General features: G+C 45.2%; 2 protein-coding genes across 2 annotated transcripts in view; both read right to left on the reverse strand.

Annotated features, from left to right (window-relative positions):
- The window catches only part of LOC129705127 (protein NLRC5-like), a 90,666-nt gene extending 90,555 nt beyond the window's left edge, over positions 1 to 111 (reverse strand). Inside the window, exon 1 of the mRNA XM_055648556.1 lies at positions 1 to 111. Within this exon, the coding sequence (XP_055504531.1) occupies positions 1 to 23 (23 nt within the window). The 5' untranslated portion in view covers positions 24 to 111.
- Positions 110 to 25,883, reverse strand: LOC129705128 (protein NLRC5-like). The gene is made up of 8 exons (XM_055648557.1): positions 25,815 to 25,883; positions 16,853 to 17,169; positions 14,824 to 14,922; positions 13,589 to 13,669; positions 11,624 to 11,755; positions 6,116 to 7,850; positions 1,393 to 1,476; positions 110 to 255 (listed from the first exon to the last, which is right to left on the reverse strand). Exons 1-8 carry the CDS (start codon positions 25,868 to 25,870, stop codon positions 135 to 137), a joined length of 2,625 nt encoding a protein of 874 aa, XP_055504532.1. The 5' UTR covers positions 25,871 to 25,883; the 3' UTR covers positions 110 to 134.
- Between the last annotated feature and the right edge of the window lie 1,418 nt (positions 25,884 to 27,301).

Genomic DNA, 27,301 nt, shown 5'->3' on the forward strand with positions numbered 1-27,301 from the left:
TCGACTTTTCTCAGGTTTCTCATTTCAGGAAGCACGTTAACGATCGCCTCGATCCCTGCTTCCTCCAGCTCATTATCATGCAAGCTGGAATTAAACAGAAGTAGGCAAGGGTGAGCACAATGGTGCCAAGCAGACTAAAGTTGAATAACTTGTTGTATTTGAGATACTCGCTTTATTTCTTCCAACTGCTGGCAGAACCGTAGTGCAGAAGACAAGAGGCTCGCTCCCTTCACGCCAATGTTGCAAGATGTAAGGCTGGAATCACAAGTTTATTTTCCATTAGTACCTTCAAATTAAAGCTATAGTTTTGACCAAAGGTGACACCACTGCAATGGATAGATACTTTACTTTAGAAACTTCTATGTGAAGCAGGCACTGAACATTAGGCTCCACGGGACACCACCACAAAGTAAGCTTCACAAGCACTGCAGTTTCTGAATGCGTGCCAACAAGATCCATGCATGGATTGTATGCAGTTCGTGGCCAATGCACTTGAACGGGCTCAAGCATGCGCAAGTGCTTCAAATGCATTAAGGCATGCAAACCACAGACTTCATGGAACTTGCAACAAGTTTCCAATTTTCCTTTACATTTGATGTTTATCAAGTACACAAAAGCATATGCCTAGAAATTGGATTGCACCCACTTTTGGCACACTAAATGTGTGTTCAGGTTAGCGCTAATGCTAAATGACAGGTTAAATTGGGCCATCTTTGCTATAGGACATAATTGTCAAAAGCTTTTAAGGAGACAGTAAAACCAAGTATTCCCTTTTCATAAGTGCTGATGCTTATTAGACGTAGAGCAGCGATGCCAATTGCATGGTGAAACGGCAGATAAGGAGTGAGAAGGGAGGGGAATGCTGGATAGCAAGTAGCTCCTAGGTCTTTGGGAGGGCATCTCATCCCAAAGACAGAGCTTGTGATCTTGTGCCCTCACAGAGCAAAGGATCTGTAAACTGCAGACAGCAGTCCACAGATGCAACAACCTGCTGTGATATTTTATGGAAATAAATATTACAGGGAAACATTTTCCACACATAAACTCAAAATAGCCAGGTGAATGAATGCCAAATGACATGCTCTCAACTACATTCAGTGTAATGTACACCTTGTTGAACTATGATCTAACTTCTGCTGTTGAGCAAATCACCTATGCTTGGTTATTTGATTGGTAATAAGGAAATAAAATGAAGTGCTCAATCCAGTTCACTGAAAGGCTGTACTTCCTTTGGAAACACATGCAAATGTGCCCAAAAGCACATGACATGTTACTTAGGCATAAAATATGGGTGCATATTGATGTCATCTACTCCCATATCCAAGCTGCAGTTCTATGCAATCCAATTTCTTTGTCGACAATTATAAAATGATAATGTTAGTCAATTCTTACATTAGCTTCTTCAAGCCGCTGATTTGGGGAATAACTTCAGATAAAGTTTGAGCAAATTTGTCCCCATATTTTCTGCATTTGAACCTACAATTGAAAATATATTTTAATACATTTTTGTACAGGTTTATAAATACATACAATATTATCCTCCAAACTTGATACAATCACAGAATTTGCTGTTCCTCACTGGAATGCCAAGGATAAAAATTTAGGAAAGCACATTCTTCACCGGTTCACCCTAGACACAGGTGGACACAACTGTTGGATCGGGCAAGGTGGTGGGATGGATGGGTGGGTGGGGACACAGTGGTTGATGAGAAAGGAGTAGAGAGGAATTACTTGACTCGTATGGTTCAGGTTGAGATTTCAGATCACGTATGTTTTAAATATGAACAGTAATTTCCTTACAGATAGTAGCTTTGTGACATGTACTTAAAAAAGACGTATAATATCATAAGGAATCTAGCAGATGAAGGATGAAATCAGACTGTCAGTGCACCAAGGCTGTCTGGAAGGCAGGAGTTAATGAGTGCCTTCACCAGTCTCTCAAAGTATTTCATGATGATGGATGCCAGAGTCACTGGGCAGCAGTCACTAAGGCATGCTACCTTGCTTTTCTTTGGCACCAGTATGATAGTGGTCTACATAAAGCAGGTGGGTACATCAGAATGGAGTAGAGAGAGGTTGAAGATGTTTGTGAATACACATGCCCGCTGATCCAAACAGGCCCTGAGGGCACGGCTGGGGACTCGATCCAGGCCAGTTGTTTTTCACGGGTTCACTCTCAGGAAGGCTGATCTGACACCTGTGACAGTGACCATTGGTACAGGCACATCCGAAGCTATTGCCACAGATAACATCATTCCACCAACCCTCTGTTCAAAGCGAGCATAGTTTCATTGACCTGGTCGGGAGGGCCAGCAATACTGACCAACTTCACTTTGTAGCCCATTATAGCATGCAAGCCACACTGACAATTGACAACTGTATATCTTGCATAGAGTTTGGCCTGAGGCAGCTCTCAGGACTCCATCAATCCTGGTCTTAGCAGACCAATAGCAAAAAATGTTACAAAGTGCTGGAGTAACTTGGTGAGCCAGGTAACATCCATGGAGAACAAAGATAGTGATGTTTCAGGTCAGGGCCCTTCTCCAGACTCAAGACTCTGAAGAACTCTGAAGTCCTGACCCGAAACCCATGTTTTCCAGGGATGTTGCCTGACCTACTCCAGAACTTTGTGTCTTTTTTTTTCCGAAGCAGCATCTGCAGTTCCTTGTTTCTACCATAAAACAGAAATTCATGTTGTCCAGAAATCTTGCCTTCTTCTTTCTTTCTTGCGTACCATTTATCTGCCCAAAGATCCAGCTATTCTCAATGTCGTGAGCTGTAGTGTGGCTGAAATGCCCTTATGTTGTTGTGAAGCAACTCGTTCAACAACACTGGAGGAGTTAGGCAGCAGAGAGAGGAAAGTGATGGGCATGGCATGCTATTGTTCTGGCATGGCATGCTAGCTACTGTTCTGCCCAGTGACTCTTTGGAAGAAAAATTAACGTTAATTTCCTTAAAGATAGTAGCTTTGTGAAATGTGCCTAAAAAATCAATATAAACTAAAAATGAAAAGGTAAAAAGGTAAAAATGGGAGGGAATAAATTTCATATGACGTTATACCACAAATAGCAACTATTGGGTTGGAGAGCAAGTAAAATGTGGGGACATTCCAACTAAATGCGAACCCTAGTCTGTTGGGCTAATATTATGCAGCAGGTTTTCGCTTTAAAAGTTTCATTTTGTTTTGAGTAAAGACTTCTAAAGTTTACCAGGGCTTGCTATCTCCTGCCCTTCCTAGCTCTCCCTCAGCCCTCGGGCTCCTCCTCCTCCTTTTTCCTTTTTCCTTTCTTCTCCCCGCCCCCCCCACCCCCCCATCAGTCTGAATCAGGGTTTTGGCCTGAAACATTGTCTATTTCCTTCGCTCCATAGATGCTGTTGCACCCGCATTTCGAGTTTCTCCAGCATTTTTGTGTACCTAAAGTTTACTGATCACTGACCTGCTGGACATAACGTTGGACCACCTACAGTTGGCACTTCACCAATGAAGTATCACCAATGCAGTGTCTGCAAAATCCTCCAAATCCATAGGCAGGATCAACAAACCAATGTCAACAACTTCCCACAAGCCAACACCGCCAGCATTGAGGCCTTAAGCATACCCGGCCTATTTCATCAGATAGGCCAACGGACACAATACTCATCCAGAAAGATGTCAATAGAGAAGAAAGTAAAACCCTCCAAGGATGTTCTCAAAGACTGTCGTTCATTGCAAGGACTCAAAATGCAGGACAAACATTACGAAAGGCACAGAGAATCTCAGGTTATTAGAAGATACGTCATGAAACAGCCCCTTCGGCTCATTGAGTCCATGCTAGCCATCAATCACACGTTCACACTAGGTCTATGTTATCCTACTTTCTCAATTCCTCATCAGCAGCATCTGGTCGTCAGCATTAAGAGTGACTTTCTGCTCCGAGAAAGAGTTGGAACGTGAGGGAGTGGTGCATGTGAAAGGGGGAATTTCGTCAGGATGGGACAGTGTTGAGGGAACCGGTGGACGGAAGGAAGAGTGGGCCCAATGACGTCACTCTGCTGAGGGAGCACAGGGAGGACAATATGATAAAAGCAGTCTTTGTAAATAACCTTAGCCTCTGTGTCACAATCCTCTCCACAGATTTCAGGGAAGTGGAAAGAATGGGTAATGAAAGTTGAGTGAAATGTGGAAGGGATCTGACTGACATTTTATGATGGTTTTGATGTGCGTATAAAAAGCTAAAGGAAAGCCCCAGCCGGAGGTCAAGGACAGGGAAACCTACCATCTGAAAAAGGTGTCTCACACGGCAAACTGCACATCACTGAATCTAGTACTTGGGGTCTCTAACGTTCTGTACAATTTGGCATGGGGTGCAATGAAAAGGATCCCAGAGCCTGAGTAAACTTCCCCTTCAATTGCCTTGGCTATAGTTCGTTTAAGGTGTTGTAACACTGGCCATTCACCGACACCAGAAATCCAGAATGAATGCCAGGTCCTTCTTATAGTTTCGATCCAGGGCATGTAGGGCAGCACTGTGGCGCAGTGGTAGAGTTGCTGCCTTACAGTGCCAGAGACCTGGGTTGGATCCTGACTACGGGTGCTGTCTGTACAGAGTTTCTACGTTCTCCCTGTGACTGCGTGGGTTTTCTCCGGGTGCTCAGGTTTCCTCCCACATTCTAAAGACGTGCAGATTAGCGGGTTAATTGGTTTCTGTAAATTGTCCCCAGTGCGTAGGATAGAACTGGTGTATGGGTGATCGCTGGTCAGCATCGACTCGGTGGGCCGAAGACCCTGTTTCCACGCTGTATCTCTAAACGTAACACAGACCCGAGTCTAGATTCAGCTCCAAACTAGGAGGGTAATCCACTAGAAATTCGTCCATTTTAATGGTAGCATTGAACACACGGCCAACAAGGAGATAAATTCAGAGCAGAATTGCTGTTTGCCATTCCGTCGGCCTGCTGCCCTGTACGGTGGCAGGCAGTAGACTGTTTGGTGAACATTTGTAACTTTGTTGGTGCCAAAACATGATGACACTTGTGTACAGCCTAGGTGAGGTCCTCTATATGATTTTACTGGGTTGTGTTCGGAGTGGCGGCGCGGCTCTGGCTGCAGCGGCTTACCGGCGGTCCCGTTGTCTTTGTGTTTTTTATGTTGTTTATTTTGTTTGTTTAGTCTAGTTTTTGGTTTTAGCTTGTGTTTTTGGGGGGGGGGGGGGGGGGTGTTGAAACGGGGTTTGCAGTCTCTCCCTGCAGGGGAATATGACCTTTTTGTCGTATTCCCCTTCTCTGCCTCCGTCTGCGCTGAGGCCTAATGGAGCTGACGACCTCGAGGCTCCGGAGGCAGAGCACCGTCAGGACTCGCTCTGAGCTCGCTCCCGTGAGGGTGGTCCGGCTCAGGGCTGGAAGAGGTTGGGACGCTCCCGTGAGGACGGCCAGCCCGAGGGTGGAACGAGGCTCCCGTCGGAGCGGCCGAGCTCGGGAAGGTGCGGCGCTCGCAGCCCGAGGGAGGTTCGGCGCCCAAGTCGGGGCGGCCCGGTCCGGGGGAGAAGCGACGCCCAAGTCGGGGCGGCCCGGTCCGGGGGAGGTTCGGCGCCCATGTCGGGGCAGCCCAGCCCGAGGCTGAAGACGGCACAGTACTCTCGTGAGGGTGGCTGGGACGGTGTTCTGGCGGCGGTGGCCTGAGCCCAGGGTTCGGCCGCGGGCCAGCAGCTGCTTCTGCAGAACTGGTGGGCGGCAGCTTCAACCACCCCGGGCCGCGGTGTTTGAGCCACGGGACTGTTCTTAACATCGCCGGGGGGGGGGGGGGGGGGGGGGGGGGGGGGGGGGGGGGGGGGGGTATCGCCCCAGCGCAGAGGGAGAAGAGGAGGGAAGAGACTGCGACCTAAGACTTTTGCCTCCATCACAGTGAGGAGATGCTGGGTGGACTCACTGTGGTGGATGTTAATGTGTGTTTATTGTTGTTTTATTGTATGGTATTATATGTATGACTGCTGCAATTTCGTTCAGATTTCTGAATGACAATAAAAGGCTATCTATCTATCTATCTAAAACAAAGCATTTCATTGACCTTAGGTACACGTGACAACAAAGTATCATTGAACTATAAAAACTGTGCTGCAGGTTGCATGCATTTACTTACACTAATATTTCTAAGTTCTTGCAAGTGCCCAAGACAGAGACACATTCTAGATCCAGGGCACAGCCTCCAATATCCACAGAGGCGGAGCTGGTTCCGCTATCTATAATGAAAGTTAGGGCAGTCATGTCCACTGCCGTGAGCCTGAAGTTGCGCAGCTCGAACTTGTACCGTAACTGCGCGGCAATGTCACGTGCCAGCTCATGGTCCTGTGTCTCGTACACACAGTGGCACAGCTCAATGATTTTTGGCCCCGTTAGGTTGGTGGTGGCCAACTTGCGCAGGTTCAGCAAGATAGCCTTCTGCTTTTCTTGTACCCACGTTTCATTCTTGTTTGCCAGGACGCTGAGGAACTGCTCGCACCCATTCGACGCCAAGCCAGACAGGAACACGTGGACCGCATCCGTAAACTCGTGCTTCACGTCGATCTTCCAAGCCCATTTTGATTTGAGGAAAAGCCTGCTTTTCAACATTTGGTGCGTGGTCTGGCTGTCGATGAGATGGTGAAGTGCAGCGAGGAACTCCTGAAGTGTCAGGTGGACGAAGGCGTATCCAATCTCTTGGTTATGGTCAATAGTTTTCACTTCGAAAGTGGAAAGAAATCCAAATGAGGAAGCAAACTTGGAGACCTTTTCAGAAAGTAGATCTTTTAAATAAAATAAATATTTACTCTCCCGGAGTCCCTTTACAGCAAGGTTGCACAAACCATGAATCTCATCCCTGTATTTGTTGAGCAGCAAGTTTTCAACGTGGCCCGGGGCCTCTGTAACCTTGGCACCTTTGCTTAAAAATACTGTGAGCATCTTGATGTAGTATTGAGTCATTGTATGAGGTAGCTTGGGTTCCAAGTGACTTTGAGATAACAAGTGTTCAAGACTCAGGAAGACAACCCAGCATAAGACAGGGATGTAGCACATGTTTAAAATGTTCCTATTCTTTTCCAAGTGTGATATGGCCTTACAACGGTGCTCAGTGCTTTCAAAGAAATGGCTGGCATATTCTTCAATCTTATATTGGTTAAACCCCGAGACTTCCCCCACATAACCCACAGCATCCAAAGGCAAGCAGAGGATGTCTTTGGGCCTGGAAGTGATCAGAACTGTACATCCAGGGAGCATCGTCCCATTAAACAAGCTGGAAAATAATTGTCCCACTGACAGTAGTGCATTGGGATCGCTAGAAACAGCGGAGGTGCAGACAGAAGATTTCCACGCAAACTCATCAAATCCATCGAAAATAATTAAAACCTGCTGTGGGTTTCCTACTATATATCTAAACACAGCATGGGCGTTCCTTTCTGGTTTGAGAAACAAGTCGAATAACATGGTCTTCAGGTCAATGTTCTTATTGATTAAGTTCAGTTGACGAAACTCAAACAAGAATACATACTGGAACTGGCTGACAGCTCCTTTAGTCCACTCATAACAAATTTTGTGTACCAACTTGGTCTTCCCAGTTCCCGCTTTTCCAAGTAGGATATTGATCTTGCAAGTTGTAATGCGATTTTTGTTGAGAAACTCTGCTAGGTTTGCAAGGATGTATTCATTCTCCTCAACCCCAGGTGAACTAAGCACATCGTCCCGGCTGGCGTCGATTCTCTCCTTGAGTTTGTTCATGCTTAAACTCCGTAACGTCTGGGCAACGGTTACTTGTTTCATTTTCTCTTCCTTTGAGGCACTGGCTACGTATTTCTGGGAGATGGTCTGTATCATAAATGCTCTGTAGTCCTCTGCAGAATCTGTCAATGGAAAAACAAGATGAGTTTTAGAGCTCAATGACAGAGAAATTAGCCCATGGTTATGAAAATACTTCTCCATGATGTTCAACTGATTGAGTAAATGTGAATGATGTACCAGCAAGCAGAAAACCTCGAGTAATCAAATCCTGTTTGTTTTTTGAATGCTAACAATCTCTATGTGGGAAATCAAACCACGTAGAGATTGTTAGATAGAGATTGCAGGTACAATTGCAACCTTTAAGAAGCGTGGATAGGACAGGGTTTGAGGGATATGGGCCATAGGCAGGTCGGTGGGACTAGTGTAGATGAGACATGGTGGTTGTTGTGGGCAAGTTGGGCCGAAGGGCCTATTTCCATGCTGTAACACACTATGACTATGATTTGAACAAGATGATTGTTTCAAATGTTATTTCATCTTTTCCCCTGGCTGCAACTCTCCTTAAAAGTTACATTTCTGTGCTAGAAATTGGCTTTTTTTTTTCTGCTCACGAATCTCCATTTACAGTGGGGGGTAAATCCCTAGAAATTACTCCTCTGAGCAATTTACTCCTGATGAACATAACCTGGAACTCATTTTGGTGTTTGAATGACTGCATCTTTGCAAGAGAACATCAGAGTTGGATGATAGACCCAAAAAGCTGGAGCAACTCAACGTCTCTGGAGAAAAGGAATAAGTGACTTTTCGGGTCAAGACCCTTCTTCAGCCTGGATGGTCTGGGTCTGGTTAGAAGGGTCTCGACCTGAAACATCACCTATTCCTTTTCTCCAGAGACACCCATTGAGTTACTCCAGCATTTTGTCCCTGTCATCGGTATAAAGCAGCAATTGTAGTTGCCTGCCAACAAATCCGAGTTGGATGGATGGGTATGTAGCACACCACAGGTGGGATAAATGCAAGAAAGTGACTGTTGACAATTTTGTAATTGTCTTGCATCACCCAGATTGCCAATATTCTAGTGTTAATCATGGAAGACACTTGCATGCTACTGGTTTGCCCCAAATGCAGGGAAAAGATCTTTTCCCCATCCCATGAATACTTCCACAGATTAGTATTCTTGTGGTATAGGATACTAATTCAGGGAGCTGGGAATTCGTTTAACACACCAGGAAACTTAGTTATAACAACGAGAGATGCAATTTCCGCAGCTCTACAAGGCTTGTTGTTGGTAAATCCTGCCCTGTTCCTCTTCTTCTCAACAATGGGAACTTGTAAATGCTTATGCGTCTTCTTGTGTACATATGCTGTCACTATCACATGTTGTTTGCCATTTAATGCAGGCCTGCTCAGATTACAAGAGTTGAATGATGCACCCGTCTGACGCCAAAATACATTGTGCCTCATGCGGTATAAACCTGCTGATTCACATGACATCATTACAATACCGTGTGTCACAAATTTATCAGGCAAATATTAAAATGCAAACTGAGCTACAATCAGTAAATGCCGGCAATACTCAACAGGACAAGCCTTCTCCACCTTCTCTTGGCAAACTTCCCCACCACTTGTCTCAGTCTCTCCTGGTCTTCCTCATTACAGACATTCCCCTTTGGACTTCCCACCCCTCCCCAACACTGCAACTTAAAACGTTTTTCATCTGTAATGTTGAAGAAAAGTCAACAGCATGAAAGGCTAACTCTATTTCTTCATCCACAGATGCTGCCTGACTTGCTGGGTATTTCCAACATTTTCTCTTTTTATGCAATGTTCTCCATATGGTCAACTCTCACCTTATCACGCCTCATCAGCTCTCCAAAGTTTCACTTCTCACTTTGTTTCCTCCAGACCTAACCATTATAATGCTAGATGATCAGCTAGATGATCTCCCTCTTTCTGGCTACGGCGAACTCAGCCATCCCAATCCTAACTTGTTCCACTTCATTCTGCCATCACTGTTGTGTATGCTGACAGAAGATAGACACAATGTGCTGGAGTAACTCAACGGGTCAGGCAGCATCTCAGGAGAAAAAGATGGCTGTCGTTTCGGGTCAGGACCCTTCTTCAGACTCAAGTCAGAAGAAGTGGCCTATCACCCATCCTTTCTCCAGAGAGGCCGTCTGAACAGCTGAGTTACTCCAGCACTTTGTGCCTATCGTTGACATAAACCAGCATCTGCAGTTCTTTGTTTCTATACTATGTTCGCTGACATACTGGTTAATTGACCCTTCCATTTTAAAATCATAACCCTCTAATCTCTCCCATCTGTATTACCATTTCTGATATGGAATTCAGGTCTATTGTTAATATTTAAGAATGTTTATTGGACTGTGCCCTCAGCTGCCCAGATCCAAGCTCTGGAATTCATTTCCAAAATCTCCTGCTTTCCTTTCCGTCTCTAAGACACTGGTCAAACTGTTTCATTTTGACCAAGCCTCTGGTTATCTGCGCCAACATCACCTTGTGTGGCATGGAGTTATTTGGTAACACCACAGTCATGTGCCTTACAATGTTTTGTTCTTGTTAAAAACATGATATTAATGCGATTTATTGTTAATTATTGGATTGTCTCTGCACCTAGATTATCTCAAGATAAACTCAGATGAAGAAGATCCACTAAAACCAACTTCGATTTAGCATTGAAATAACGTGTGTGCACCTGACCCCACCTCAGGACGCAGGGATGCAGAGTGAGATTGGATTGCACTCTGTGAACCAACTAGTCTCAAAGCTATGGCACAATCTATACTTTCGGAAAGGATCAGAAATAGCAAGCAGCGTTGACTTAATCTGTGCTGCAGGTTTGTGCATTCTAACTTAAGGCAGTTCATCCTAACCTGATTGCTGGTTACTGGCCGTCCCCCTGGGTTATGAGCCCCCCCCCCCACTTATGGACACCCCTACATACAACTGAGCTCCCAGAATATTATTAAACTCAAAACTCCAACAGGAATACATAGGTTAAGGGGGGACTTGACAGAGGTCTTTAAAATGATGAGAGGGATAGACAGAGTTGGCATGGATAAACTTTTCCCATTTGAGAGTAGGGAAGATTCAAACGAGAGTACATGACTTGAGAATTAAGGTATAGAAGTTTAGGGGTAACATGAGGGGGAACATCTTTACTCAGAGAGTGGTAGCTGTGTGGAATGAGCTTCCAGTGGAAGTGGTGGAGGCAGGTTCGATTTTATCATTTAAAAATTAATTGGATAGATAGGTAGATGGGATGAGGGGAAAATAAGTGTTCGGCACGGACTTGAAGGGCTGAGATGGCCTGTTTCCGTGCTGTAATTGTTATATGTTATATATATGTTATATGTTATATGCTCATTCTTACTTGCACTAAACATTATTCCCGCATCCTGTATCTGTACACTGTAAATGGCTCGATTGTAATCATGTATTGCCTTTCTGTTGATCGGTTAAACTTCACTGAACTGAACTCTTACAAATGGCAAAACTAATTTCCTCACATTCGTTAACTTGTATTCTCTAGATATTGGATCTTCTTTGACTGAAAACAATTTCTTCATATTACTATAGTAAAGCATTTTATTTAATTTTGAATTCATCTATTAAAACTCCTCTAAACCTTCGTGACTCTGAACAACCCAATTTCCCCCATACACTGGGATGACTTCTCCTGATAGCAGCCTGGTAAGCACTTTACAAGGTTCTGACATCCATCTTAAAGTGCGGTGACCAGAATTAGGCAGCGTCCTCCAGCTGAGGCCTAAACTGGTGCTTTGTAAATGTAAAGCATCATTTCCCACCCACATCAAAAGCTGTTAATTAACAAAAAGACAAATTGACTTTAAAAGAATATGTTGTATGTGACCTGAAATTGCTGGCAAGTTCAAATATTCATCTCCTGATTGATGCAGAGTTTGGTCCATTTCTTCAGGGTCTGGAGTTAACACGGTTTGGGTCGACTTGGTTGTAGTCAATGCTGTTACTTTCTTATGTTTACCTAAAAACATAACGCAGAATTTAGAACAGTACAACATTGTGGCCCTTCGACCCACAATGTGTGTGTGTCGAACATGATGCCTAGTTAAACTGATCTTATCTGTCAGTACATGATCCATATCCTCTATTCTCTGCAATTCCATGTGTCTATCCAACAGCCTTTTAAATGCCACTCTCACAACTTCCCCTCACACTCTTTGTGTAAAACACCTGCTCCGCACATTCCCAATGAACGTTCCCCCTCTCTCCTGTACCCTCCAGTGTTGGACATTTCCACCCTGGGAAAGACGTTCTGACTGTCGACCCTATCTATACCTCTCATAATTTTATATAATTATATCAAGTCTCCCCTCGACCTCCGAAGTTCCAGGGAAAACAATCCAAGTCTATCCAGCCTCTCCCCCGATGCTGAAACCCTCTAATCCAGGCAGCATTCTGGTAAACCTCTTCCGCACTCTCAATCATTTTGAAAACTGATCTCCGACTTGTATTCAAAAATGCAGATCAGTTCTCCTGTCAGCTCCATGCACACACGTAATGTCCAAAGCATCTTAGCTACTTGCGACCTCTCACTCAGCTTGTTATTCTCTGAGAGATGAGGAAACAAAAAAAAGGAATGGATGCTTGGAATTTAATTCAATGTCAGTGGCAGCTGCTCTGTAATGCATTCCATTGAGTATTTACTGTAATTATGTTCAGCAGAGTTCTCCGGGTGCTCTGGCTTCCTCGGTGGGCTGCAGGGCGTATTGAAAGGGTGTATACATGCTGTATATCTAAAACTAAGAAGACCAGGCTCATCTACACAAGGGCTCTGAGCCTCTGAATATCCAGATTTACATTCCAATCCTCTAAAACTAGAAACTGGGTGCTTTTGCCCTGGGGAATTCATGTGAATTTTCAGGGCAGGCAAGAAACTTTTTGTCACAATGCCCTCTCCCTGCAAACAAACAAACACCCGACCTAGTTGCTCCTGATCATAGCGAGTCTCTAGCTTAAGCCACAAGGCCTCGTCGGGTTTCCGCAGTCTGTCGTTGGGGTCTGTGTTTTTATGTAACGAGGAGCGTGCCTCCAATAGGAAGAGGGGGGGGGGGGAAACTTTTTCTGGTGCTACGGGACTCACCGTCGCCGTCGCGGAGCGTTGGCCGAGTCCGCAAGGAGGGTGGATAGGAAGAGGAGCGCTGCTCTGGTGCTGCTGCGTGCCTGCGGAGCTGGCCGAGTCCGGAGCGGTCGGAGGCTCCAACGGCAGGTCTGTGGACGGCGGCACCGGGAGCCCGCGGGTCCCTGGAGGGAGACCGCTTTTCAGGGCTTTCGCAACGGCAACTTCCCCCGCCCGAGTTGCGGGGTTGAAGAGCTCCTGGAGCGGGGCCTACATCACTGCCCCGCGCGGCTTGGAATGGCCGCGGGACTCTGCGAGCGCACGCCGGGGGCTCTAACACCAAGACCCGGTGTGCGACCTTGCATCACCCGGCGTGGCTTTAATGGCCGCGGGACAATCACCATCGCCAGCCGGGGGCTTTGACTTTGACTTTGACTCTGACATGGGGGGGGGGGGGAGTGCAGTGGAGAGATAAGTTTATTTGGCCTTCCATCACAGCGATGTGATGGATGTTTATGTAAATTATGTTGTGTCTTGGTCTATGTGTTTGTAATGTATGGCTGCAGAAACGGCATTTCGTTTGGACCTCAAGGGGTCCAAATGACAATTAAATGTATCTTGTATCTTATCTTGTAAGGCCCATTACAACCTAGGCATGAAACACTAGGCCCAGTAATCACTTGCTCTCAATGAAACTCATAGTTGCCACTTCTCACTTTAACTTCGGCTGTTATTTACCAGCTTTTCTCTTTTTCACTACAACACGATGCGGGCTCTCGACTCGTCCTGGAGATCGTTTCCTTCCTTTACGCAAAGTGACTGAAGAGATACAAATAAGTTAACCACAGCACACAGTGCACAACAATAATATCAGATTATCAAATAGCTAGAAAATATCTCAAAAACTATTGTGTAGCCCTAATGTGATAGGAAGGAACTGCAGTTGCAGGTTTATACCAAAGATAGACACAAAGTGCTGGAGTAACTCAGCGTGTCAGGCATCATTTCTGGAGTAAAGGTGACGTTTTAGGTAGGGACCCTTCACCAGACTCGAATTAGTCTGAAGACTACATCAAGAACAATGTAGCTATACTGATAGCCAAGTCCATCCCTCATTGCTGGCAGCTGATGGGAAGTGACTGTAAAGTGGGAGGCGGCTGTAAAAGGACAGTGCTGCTGTGGGGGGGGGGGGGGGGGGGAAGAGTTCCTTTCACAGCTTGTGGGAAGTCTGGCCCGGGTCAGCACGGGCAGGAGCGTTGAGAAGGAGGGGATCGGGGATCGTACCAGCAACTCACTCACTCACCACTGCCGCGGCGCTCCGGGTGCAGAGCCACCGCATTGTGGCTGGGGAGTGAAGTAGCTCAGATGGCACAGCGCAACCGGCCGCCACCTCGACGCCTTCTGCCGGCCCGCTCACCTCTGGCAACGCTCTCCATCTGAACACCTCTCTCCTGCCGCTCGCCGGCCGCACTCATGAAAGCCGCTTCCCGCAATTCCTTAAATTCCGACTGCCGCTGGGAGCAGGACATGGCCTCATTCCGCACAGTGAGGGAACCAGCTCAAGAGCAAAGATCAAAGAGTGGAGCGGGTCAGCGGGCGATGGATAACAGGACAGCGGGCGGTGGAGCTTACTCCTGTGACGGCGCGAGTAACCTCAATTGGTCCCTTGATCGCACTGACACAGGAGTAAGCTCACCTTAGCACACAACAAAAAAGCTTTTCACTATACTTCGGTACACGTGACAATAAACTAAACTAAACAAAATGCTGGAGTAATTCAGCGGGTCAGGCAGCATCTCTGGGGAAAAGGAATAGGTGGCGTTTCGGGTCGAGACCCTTCTTCATTCATACATATTGGGGAACAAGAATTAAATAGCATTCAGCCATTATAACATCACGATTCTAATTCATATCCCAGGATAGAAGGTATATTTGCCCATTAATCAGCCATTCTTTCGTTCTGTTTTAAATACCTTTTCTTGGATTTCCAACAATACCTTTTGCACCTGATTTTACTTCAGAGTGCTGTGTAAAATCAGGACTGGTATCTGTCTGTTCCAGGTGGTACAAATCTGACAAAACAAAAGCAAAGACATGCTGGGAGTTACCTACTTCATAAGCTGAAGGAATCAAAGGACTATTCATGCTGACGTGACTGCCAGGCACAGCGAGGCATAGCACAGCCTGATATCTGTGCCCTTCAAACTTTGCCCAAGGTAGACGCGTCCCAATATGTACTTTTGTACCAGGACAATTCAATAAGGTACATGAGAGCAAAATGGCCCCAGTCAGTTTCAATATAGACCAGGGCCAGGGATCACATCAAACAGTTCATTAGCTCATACGAGAAGAATTAGGCCATTCGGCCCATCAAGTCTAATCCGCTATTCAATCATGGCAAATCTATCTTTCCCTCTCAACCCCATAACCCCTGACATCCTTATGAATCAATAATCTGTCAATCTTGACCTTAAATATATCCATTCAATTGACCTTTCAGGCAATGAATTCCACAGACTCACCACCCTCTGAGCAAATAAATTCCTCCTCATCTCCTTTCTAAAGATACGTCCTTTTATTCTGAGGCGATGACCTCTGGATCCCTACATGCTCCCACTCGTGCAAACATCCTCTCCACATTCACTCTATCCAGGCCTTTCACTATTCATTGTTATAGACGAAGTAATAATTTTTGGAAGATAGTAAATAACCACCTCTTTTGGTTGCATTTTAGTTTATTTAATAAGTTCTAGTTCCTTATGAAGTTTTCCTGCAAGGCATTGAGCACTGTCCTTTTTATGCAAAATGTCAGTGATGTGAATTTTGATCAAACCTAGATACCAGCACACAAGTCTCTTTGTTGAATGCACGTCAGGGCATTTAATTTGCATCAACAGGTGGCTAAACTGAATACTTGGTAACTAATTTTTTCAGTCACAGCCGAAAATATAAAGGGCACAAAATTGGGAATTTGGAGATGATTTTCCAACGCTGAGAATGAAACTTTTTCAAGTTTAGTCTCTGGTTTTGGAAAGCTAAGCTTCCCTATTTGAGGCAGAACAAACTGAATAAAAACAGGGCAGAAAATTAGTAGAAGTGTCCGGGGTTATGGGGAGAAGGCAGGAGAATGGGAGAGATACATCAGCCATGATTGAATGGCGGAGTAGACTTGATGGGCCAAATGGTCTCACTCTGCTCCTATCACTTATGAACTTATGACCAAAGACACAGGAGTTAATATTTTGGGGCACAGTTCTTTTGTGCATTTGAGGAGAGTGAATCAGGGCTTGGCCTGCCACTGCCTCAAGTTCATCTGCGCGAGGCTGTCTCGGGGTACCAAGGTGGACGAGTGGGGTGAGGGATGTCGGTTCGCTGGATGAATCAGACGTCGAGGAAAGGAGACAGCTGGAGGCCCCACTGCAGCCTGGGGCTCGCTTGGATCAGTCACCGCTCATAAGACCTAGAGCATGGACTGAACTTTGAAAATGGCGCCAATACTTGGCGGCTCTTGCATGCAGTCTCAGTTGACTACTACTGTACACTTTGCTATCAGGAATGTGCTTAGGTATAGCAATGTTTTACCGAACTATATGCAAAAACAAATTTCACTGTGCATGAGAATAAAGCACAATTGACCACTGACAATTGGAGACGTAATGCATGTTGAATGTAACATATGGGAGAAATATTACTATGGCTTTTAAAGCTTCCTACCAATGTGTTCTGTTCAGATCATTGCTTGATCTTTGAAAACAATTATATGAAACTGATGACTATGTTGAGTCATTAACAATATCATTGCAACTACCAGAAGGACAGGAGGCAATCAGATGGACCTTTTTTTTTTAATCATCTTTTATCTTATGTTGGGCAAAGTGGACCAATCTCATTAATGTTAGGTCAATATTCCCAAATACATTCTAACTCACACTTCCCCTTTACCAATGCTGTAGATTTTTGAGTACTATAGCTTGCAATCCATTTCAGTGCACCAGATATTACCGTGAGTGGTGTCTTCTCCAGATGCCATTAGTGAGTTCTCCAGACACATGGGGAACGAGTTACAGGGCATCGTGATAATCAGCATTTCAATGAAATTCTTGCAGGTGTCATTGTCTTTCGTAGCCAGTCTCTTCAGCAACGTTGAAATTTTATCCTCATCGGTTCCTCGGCTGTCAACAAACTCTTGCTCCTCCATGTTCAAGATGGTCTTGGCCTTTTCGATCACACTGTTCGCATGTTGACTGAGAGATTCCACCAACAGAGCATGGTTGCTCTCCAGGACATCCTTGATTCCACTGCTGCTCATCTTGCCAAAGCTAGATTGATAAGAGGGCCAAATATTCCATCAAATATCAAAATAACTCATTTAACATTTGCACTTACAGGTACATGATAAATATTCTACTTGCTCTTCTGCAAGCTAATTGCAGTTTTAAAGCATCTGTACGACAACAGAACATCCCAAAATATAGCATTACGAACTTTGTTTTTGGGTGGGGAGTTTCACAAGCCACACAATTTTATCCGCACTGAAACTCCTCACTGCTCACTGAAGGGGAACTCAATTTGACCCCATTCTCTGCCAATGTTAACCGTCTCATGATCAAAGGGTCTAAATAAACCACCTCACCTTTTCAATTTCCAGTCAGAGACACTGCTTTTCTCACTGCATTTGCCACATTATTATTTTCTATATGTGAGATGAGAACAGTTGAAAATTGTAAAGCTTGAGGTACATGCATTGGCTAGCTGTAAACTCCAAAAACCAAAACAGGCCCTAATCTTGGAGCAATACCCTTTCCTCTCAAGAGATGATTTCACACTATACAACGCTGAACTGAAATACATAATAGAGATAATGCAAAATGTGCATATATATTGTTCAAAATGATGATAACAAGCAGATAACAAGCTCTATATGCAAATTCGGATTGGTTTTGCTGCCTCTTTCACTTGCCCCTCATTACTTTCCTCAGTGTAGTTCAAACCTGATTCTCCTAACACTGTTTTCAATTTCAATTCAATGGGATTATATTCCCAGAGGGAGGCAGTGGATCAAGAACTGGTAAATGGAATTAATACAGGTAGGTTTTTGATGATATAGGGATAGACTTGATGGGCAGAAGGGCCCATTTCTGCACTGCAGCACACCATAACTTGATATGGAAACACAACTGTTGCAAAGAAGCCTATAGTAACAGCAATGGCTGACCAAAGAACTGCATTATAAGAGTTTCAGTCACAACAATATTCTGGAGCATGTGTAAAAACGTAACGTACTAAAAGAAGCGTTTACTATCCTCCTTTATATTCTTGCCTAGCTGACCTTCGTACCTCATCTTTTCTCCCGTATTGTCTTTTTGGTTATCTTCTGTTGTTCTTCAAACATTACCCAATCCTCTTGCTTCCCGCTCATCTTTGCTACGTTGTACTTCTTTGCTTTAATTTTTATACTGTCTCTGACGTCCCTTGTCAGCCATGGTCGTCCCTTTCTCCCCTTGGAATCTTTCTTCCTCCTAGGAATGAACTGATCCTGCACCTTCTGTATTATTCCTAGAAATACCTGCCATTTTTGTTCCACTGTCATCCATGCTAGTGTATCTTTCCAGTCAACTTTGGTCAGCTCCTCCCTCATGGCCCCATAGTCCCCTTTATTTAACTGTAACACTGACACCTCCGATCTACCCTTCACCCTCTCCAATTGTAGATTAAACCTGACCATGTTATGGTCACTACCTCCTAATGGCTCATTAACCTTGAGGTCCTTTATCAAATCCGGTTCATTACATAACACTAAATCCAGAATTGCCTTCTCCCTGGTAGGCTCCAGTACAAGCTGTTCTAAAAAACTATCACAAAGGCACTCTACAAAGTCCCTTTCCTGGGGTCCAGTACCAACCTGATTTTCCCAGTCTACCTGCATGTTGAAATCTTCCATAACAACCACAGCATTACTTTTGCTACATGCCAATTTTAACTCCTGATTCAACTTGCGCCCTATGTCCAGGCTACTGTTTGGGGGCCTGTAGATTAGTTCCATTAGGATATTTTTACCCTTACAATTCCTTAGTTCTATCCATACTGACTCCACATCTCCTGTTTCAATGTCACCCCTTGTAAGGGACTGAATTTCATTCCTCACCAACAGAGCAACCCCACCCCCTCTGCCCACCTGTCTGTCTTTTCGACAGGAGGTATACCCTTGAATATTCAGTTCCCAGCCCTGGCCCTCTTGCAGCCATGTCTCTGTAATTCCCACATCATCATACATGCCAATTTCTAACTGAGCCTCAAACTTGTCCACTTTATTTCTTATACTTCGCGCATTCATATACAACACTTTGACCTCCGTATTCACGTCCCCCCTCACACCGCTCGCAATTGGCCCTGACCTTACTCTGTTGTCCCTTCTCGAGCTTTCCTTCCCATTTATTCGAGAATCGTTTGTAATTTTTCCTGTAGTCACTTCCCCATCAACTCCATCTTTAAACTCCCAATTTGTCAATCCCTACCACTTGACGAGGGGAGCGGTCCCCAGTGGAGGTCTCTCTACAAGGGAGTCCTCCCCCTTTACATCGGGGACCTGGGGTGGAGAGTGTTGCACAAAGCCGTGGCCTGTAATAGGTATTTGAGCCGGTTCACGGACTCTTCCCCTGCTTGTCATTTCTGCGGTGAGGAAGAGACCGTGTTCCATGTGTACATAGAGTGTGAGAGGTTGCAGCCACTGTTCGAGTATCTGAAGGGGCTGCTCCTCAGGTTTTGGCTACATTTTAGTCCAACGTTATTAATTTATGGGCACCCGGTACAGACGGGGGAGGGTCGGGAGGGAGGAGGGGGTCTCCCTGTCGGTCTGCTCCTGGGCCTGGCCAAGATGGCCATTCGCGGGTCCAGGCAGCGGGCAGTCGATGGCCGCACAGCGGTCGGCTGCCTACCCCTTTTCCGGGGTTACGTCCGTGCCCGCGTGTCCCTAGAAAGGGAACACGCGGTGTCCATGGGGACTGTGGAGGCCTTCTGTGAATGCTGGTCACCACAGGAGGTTGAATATATTATAGATTAAAATGTTAATATTTTTATTTGATAATTTTGTTTAAGTGTTTTTTAAATTGTTTGAGCTTTCTACCTTCCCTTGTAAATTGTACATTTGTTGGAAAATCTAATAAAAAACATTTACGAAAATTTTTTTTTTTTAAATTGTCAATCCCTCCCCCCCCCAGTATTTAGTTTAAACCCACACGTGTAGCCCTTGCAAACCTGCCTGCCAGAATGTCGGTCCCCCTCCGCCCCTTTTGTACAGGTCACCCCTACCCCAGAAGAGATCCCAGTGGTCTATAAATCTAAATCCTTGCTCCCTTCTAAAGCCCCTCAGCCACACATTCAGACCCCCTATCTCCCTGTTCCTGTCCTCACTAGCACGAGGTACTGGATTCAGAATATGTTTTGAGGGTGTTAGTGTATGGAATGCTAAATTGTCCAATATTTTGCCTAATGAATAGTTGAGCCCGACTATATTTATTATCTTATGAAGAATTAACTCCTAAGATTGAAGGCTCAACTGGAATATTGTATTCCGCATCCATGTGCATACATCAATGTCACACTTTAGACATACAGCGTGGAAACAAGCCTTCAGCCCAATGAGTCCGCACCAACCAGCGATCACCCCATACACTAGCACTATCCTACACACTAGGGACAATTTACTGAAGTCAAATAACCTGCAAAAACTGGACGTCTTTGGAGTGTAGGAGGTAACAGGAGCACCTGGAGAAAACCCACGATCACAGGGAGAGTGTGCAAACAGCACCCATAGTCGGGATCAAACCCCGAGTCTCTGGTGCTGTAATGCAGCAACTATACCGCTGTGCCACCCTCGGAAATATTTTGTGAGAATCAATGACTTCTTTGAGGATGTCTACACAGAAATTGTCAGATATGAAATGTAGTAAATCTGGGGTCAAACTAGTCCACTGTACATCAAGTGTTACATCTTATTCCTGGAGGAGTCAAATGAAAAAATGAGTTTATGAAACTAGAAAGAAATGGATTAAACATAGAAACATAGAAATTAGGTGCAGGAGTAGGCCATTCGGCCCTTCGAGCCTGCACCGCCATTCAATATGATCATGGCTGATCATCCAACTCAGTATCCCGTACCTGCCTTCTCTCCATACCCCCTGATCCCCTTAGCCACAAGGGCCACATCTAACTCCCTCTTAAATATAGCCAATGAACTGGCCTCAACTACCCTTTGTGGCAGAGAGTTCCAGAGATTCACCACTCTCTGTGTGAAAAGCTTCTCACAGGCTTCTCAGGCAAAGAACAATCACAATGTGGACAAAGCTGAGAGTAGGTTTTCTCCAGATGGATATGACAGTATGATTTTGCAATGAATACAAAGTAATAGACACAAAACGTGGAAACAGACCCTTCGGCCAAATTTGCCCATTAGTCTCTGAGCAGCAGACTGGGGTATAATCACAGCCCAACAAAGAGTTTAAAAATATAAGTTTAAAAAATGTCAGAAACTAGCAAGAAATGTGAAATAAAAGTTAGTAAAAAGGAAGAGACCTGAAGAGTCTGAGGCTGACGAAATAGTCAAGGGGAACAGAAGAGTTAAACGGACATTTTGTCATTGTTTATTAAAAGTGATATCACAAGTATCCCCTTAATGCTGAATAATTCTGAGGAGGAATTAAATACTACATTGGATATATGTTGTGTACTAGCACAGGCAGATTGTGCACAAGTATCTTATTAAAAAATGGCTGTCGATATAGTAGATTGTAATTCTGCAAATAATCTTAGATTCTGGAGAAGTGTCAGTGGATTGAATAACTGTTCGTAGTCATTCTTGAGGGACATCAACATGAAGATAACAAGAAGTCAATTAGGCCTTTCATCTATTGTTGGAAAAATATTGGAATCAATTATTAAGGAATAAAGGATGGCACAGCAGTAGAGTTGCTACCATACATTGCCAGAGACCTGGGTTCAATCTTGACTACGGGTGGCTGTCTGTACGGAGTTTGCATGTTCTCCCCATGACCTGCGTGGGTTTCCTCTGGGATCTCCGGTTTCCTCCCATACTCCAGGTTTGTAGGTTAATTGGCTTGGTGTAATCGGAAATTGTCCCAAGTGTGCAGGGATCGCGCTGGTTGGCATGGACTCATTTATCGTCATGGAATCGTAGGCTAATTATGCAAAATCAGCATGGCTTCTTGAAGGAGAAATCATGTCAGACAAATTTACTAGAGTTTTGTGAAGGAATTTCAACTAGAGTGCATAGATGATGCAGTAGATAAAAATGCTGGAGAAACTCAGCGGGTGAGGCAGCATCTATGGAGCGAAGGAATAAGTGACGTTTCGGGTTGAGACCCTTCTTCAGACTGATGTGGGGGTGGGGAAGAAGAAAGGAAGAGGCGGAGACAGTGGGCTGTGGGAGAGCTGGGAAGGGGAGGAGAAGGAGGGAGAAAGCAAGGACTGCCGAGAACGAAAACCCATCGGCGCCTTGTGGGGGAAGCTCGGAGCCTGGAAGACCAGAGTGTCAAGAAGAGAGCTCCTGGTGGCCACTGATGCATGGAGTGGGCTGGCAGCAGAGGGACTGGGCTATTACCTCCAGCGCTTTCAAGATCGGCTGCAGGAGGCACCTCCTGGGACACAAGAGGAGGTCCGCAGAGGTGAGGGATCTTGGGTCAGGATAACCTAGACTTACCTGGATCAGGGGCTCCAGTATTCCAACACATGGACTGGACTTTGCACTTTGGACTGTGTGTATTTCAGTGGGTTTTTTTCTTCTTTTTATTTTTAAAAGTGGCGCCAAAATTGTGGCGACTGCATTTGTGGTTATGCAAAAGAGTTTCACTCTGCTGTGCATGCGCAACAACAAAGAACCACTGAACACCTGCTCTGTCTTAATACTGGCTAGTTCTATATTATCCATGTATCCCTCTCTGAACTCCCATGCCTTTCTCAGTGAACGCAAATGAGAAATATCAGACCTCACACAATTGCCTGGCTTTACGCAGAGATTACACCTTGCATCTCTAAGGGGGATTCATGCTTTCTCAGTCTGCCTCTAGTTCAGGCTCTCGCAACAAGGTTCAGCTATCGTGCAAGCTGTAAATCAGCTTTCCATAAAGCTTCTTCACTGCAACATGTAGGCTCAAAATGACCATTCATCTGTTCATAGGTTGCAGCTAAGCACCAATTTTCAGACCGACAATATTTCCTAAACTCCTCTTATCCAATTAAGTAATTTTAAAATGCAGGAATTGTGCAATCATAATGTGCAAGCATATTGTACATACCAGATAATGTAATAATACTGAAACAAGGAACCGCAGATGCTGATTTACAAATAAAAACACAGAGTGCTGGACAAACTCTGCAGGTCAGGCAGCATCTCTGGAGAACATGGATAGGTGACATTTGGGTTGGGGCCATTCTTCAGACTGTAGATTATACTGGTTGTGAGATTAATATTGGCTGTTAAACTGGGCTCAAACCTGGCTTCTTTGAGATCGTGTCATGGGACATCTGGATCACTGTTTGAAATATAATCACAACAAACAACTTCCCAATACAGTAGCAATCTCATAATAAACCCTGGAATGGCAACCTCGATTTTAAACTTCCTGCACCACAACAGTTACATGTTTCACCATCATCTGAAATGTACCCTCGTTGCCCTCTTCCCTTTGGCCACTTTCATGTGCGGCTACATCAAGCTGTATGTAGCACCAGAATATTTAAACAATACAAGCCACTGTAGAAACATAGAAATTAGGTGCAGGAGTAGGCCATTCGGCCCTTCGAGCCTGCACCGCCATTTAATATGATCATGGCTGATCATCCAACTCAGTATCCCGTACCTGCCTTCTCTCCATACCCCCTGATCCCCTTAGCCACAAGGGCCACATCTAACTCCCTCTTAAATATAGCCAATGAACTGGCCTTGACTACCCTCTGTGGCAGAGAGTTCCAGAGATTCACCACTCTCTGTGTAAAAAAAGTTCTTCTCATCTCGGTTTTAAAGGATTTCTCCCTTATCCTTAAGCTGTAACCCATTGTCCTGGACTTCCCCAACATTGGGAGCAATCTTCCTGCATCTAGCCTGTCCAACCCCTTAAGAATTTTGTAAGTTTCTATAAGATCCCCTCTCAATCTCCTAAATTCTAGAGAGTATAAACCAAGTCTATCCAGTCTTTCTTCATAAGACAGTCCTGACATCCCAGGAATCAGTCTGGTGAGCCTTCTCTGCACTCCCTCTATGGCAATAATGTCCTTCCTCAGATTTGGAGACCAAAACTGTACGCAATACTCCAGGTGTGGTCTCACCAAGACCCTGTACAACTGCAGTAGAACCTCCCTGCTCCCATACTCAAATCCTTTTGCTATGAAAGCTAATATACCATTCGCTTTCTTCACTGCCTGCTGCACCTGCATGCCTACTTTCAATGACTGGTGTACCAATGACACCCAGGTCTCGCTGCATCTCCCCTTTAGGTTGAGGTTTCTACCTGTCATCAGTGTTGCAAAAATTGAATCTGGTCTCATTATTGTATAATGTTCCATTCAGTTGCACCTTGCTGCCCGGCCTGTCTTTAGCAGTAATGGTTCTGTGAAAGTTTGACCTGTTTTTACAAAATGTTAAATGGTCAGCTAGACATAGATTACAAGACCTACACCAAACCCAAACCAATTAGGAGCAGACGAGGGCATTCGATCCAATTTGTGATCCCAGCTACAAAGACAGATGTGTACAGCAATTCGTTCTTCCCACGCATAATTAAAGCATGGAATAATCTACACCAAACTATAGTTACCCAACCAGATGCAACTCAATTTAAAGTAGCACTTTCTTCCCAATAACCCTTTCTGGCTTAATCCCTCCCTTCACCACCTCCAGTTTAAATTCCAGTTGGAATATTTTGGAGGACCAAGAAACCAAGAAAGAATCCCTTTGACCCAAATCCATTAGGAAGTGGTCAGCATGGAACTTCATGAAGGACCCATGGCATGGTTATGAGGGAGGTCCTCCCTATCGGATCCTCATGCACAGTTGAGGATTCAATCACACCGCCCTCAAGATGGCTGTAGTGTGAATGGACAATGGTCCACCTTCTCCTGGATAGCGTTTGAAAAGATCACAAGCAGCTGCATAATATGGGATATTGTGCTCTACAGCCGTCCCCAGGGATCCATCCCATCCCATCCCAGCACAAACATCAACTCTTGCCACTGGATCAGCTCGGTGAAAGAAGACCTGCCACAATAGGTCATCTTTTGTGCGAGAGCAACCACAAGTGAAAGAGACACAACGTGCTGGAGTAACTCAGCGGTCAGACTCAGCAACTCTGCTCCCCACCCTTTCATTCCCTCCAGAGATGCTGACTGAACCGCTGAGTTAATCCAGCACTTTGTGTTTCACTCAAGACTCAAGCATCTGCGATTCCTGATGTCTCCCAAATACTTTATGAATGCATTATTCAAGGAGGGGAGAGATTCCTGATTCGCCGAGGTGCCTTCAAGTTACCCGCTCCTTCCAACTCGGCGATGAGTCTCCGCGCCCCTCAACCTGCTCCTCCAGCCCATAAAATGTTGTTCTGCATGGAAATTGAAGAAATAACCAGCATTTTCTACACAGCTTGCCGGCCTTACCTCATCACCCGGACTTCAAATAATACAGCCGTGCCTTGTCCCGTTATCAACCGGGAGACAATTTGACCATTTCAAATTGAAAGAAGGGTCTCGACCCGAAGCGTCACCCATTCAGCGGCACCCAGGTGAAACACGAGCCGCTGGCAATTGCCACTTGTCCGGGAGAGTGTCGCAGCTGCTGCCCGGCGGAGCCCTCTATCCTCTTCCTTCCTTCCTCTCCCCTCTCCCCTCTCCTCCCATCCTCTCCCCTCCACCTCCCAGTTGCAGGACCACACACACACACACACACACATCTACCTACACAGTAGCCGGCGGCTCGGCGCCCCCGTGGCCACCAGCAGGAACATCACACTTCATGATCCATGACCAGCATAACCGAAAATGAAACTTATACCCGCTCGCTCCTGAACCAGCGTCTGATTTACAGAAAATCACGTGGCGCGGTCCTGTTTCCGAGTTGCAGTGGGTTAAAATAACACCCTTGGCCCATATCACTAGAACCATTTCGTTCTCCCTTACTAACCCTGCGGGCGGCTTTATTGCAGAAGCCCTTCATCCCATAGAGTTAGCTGGACACAAAGTGCTGGGGTAACTCAGCTGGACAGCGGGCAGCATCTCCGGAGAGATGGAACCAAGGATGCCCCCGACTCTCAGTCTGAAAAGGGTCTCGACCCGAAACGTCACCCATTCCTTCTCTCCAGAGATGCTGCCTGTCCCGCTGAGTTCCTCCAGCACTCTGTTTCTAGCTTCGATTTAAACCAGCATCTGCAGTTCTTTCTTAGCCCATAGTTATCTTTGTCCCATCGAGTCCATTCACCCCATTGAGTTTCTTCAGCCTCATCGAGTCACTTTAGCCCATCGAATCCCTTCTGCCCCGTAGAGTCCCTTCAGCCTCCCGTACCAAGCCCTTCTAACCCATCAACCCACCAAGTCCTTTCAGCCCAACAAGTCAGCACTGGCAACCAACACCCATTCACACCAACATCATTTGTTTCTCTCAATCCCATCAACTCCAACCCCACTCCTCATCAGATTCTTCTGGCATTAGTAAGGAGTATGTACACCTGATTTTTTTTGCCCCCAACAATAAACTTTGAGTTCGATCCTGACCTCAGGTCCAAGTGTCACAGTTGTAGTAAAGGAATGTATTTAATATCTAACAAAATGGTTATCCTGCAAATCTCTGATGCTTTAATATCTTTGATAAGGAATATTCTTTATGCTTTTATCCGATCTCATATAAAGCTTATTTTAATAATTTGATTCAATCTTATTTACATTTAGAGCCACAATTTGGTCTTCAACCTTATTTTCAGAATTTACACCTTTCTGTACTGAAGGTTTCTCGCTCATGTTGCTTCTGTGAAATACATACTCTTTGGACTTTAGAATCATTGAATTTAAACACGTCATTGGTTTTACGCCGCACCTCGACATAGGACATTCGAATTATTTTACCAAGAGCAATATTGGGATGGAGGAATTGCTATTAATGAAGGTGCGAGATGAGGATCAATTACTGGGTAGAAAAAGTAGCTAAAGTGCGGGCAACAGGATAGCAGAGAGCACAGTGGTAGAGCAGCTGCTTCACAGACCCGGGTTCGACCTCACCCCGGGTGCTGTCTAAAGGTGTAGGAAGGAACTGCAGATGCTGGTTTAAACCGAAGATAGACTCAAAAACATTCGGCTTTTTTTTTGACTGTCTGCTGTCTAAAAGGAGTTTGCATGCTCTCCCTGGTTTGTAGACTGTAAATGGCCTCTGTAAATTGCCCCTAACGTGTAGGGAGT

Source organism: Leucoraja erinacea, chromosome 17 (genome assembly GCF_028641065.1).
Source record: "Leucoraja erinacea ecotype New England chromosome 17, Leri_hhj_1, whole genome shotgun sequence".
Taxonomy (NCBI): Eukaryota; Metazoa; Chordata; class Chondrichthyes; order Rajiformes; family Rajidae; genus Leucoraja; species Leucoraja erinaceus.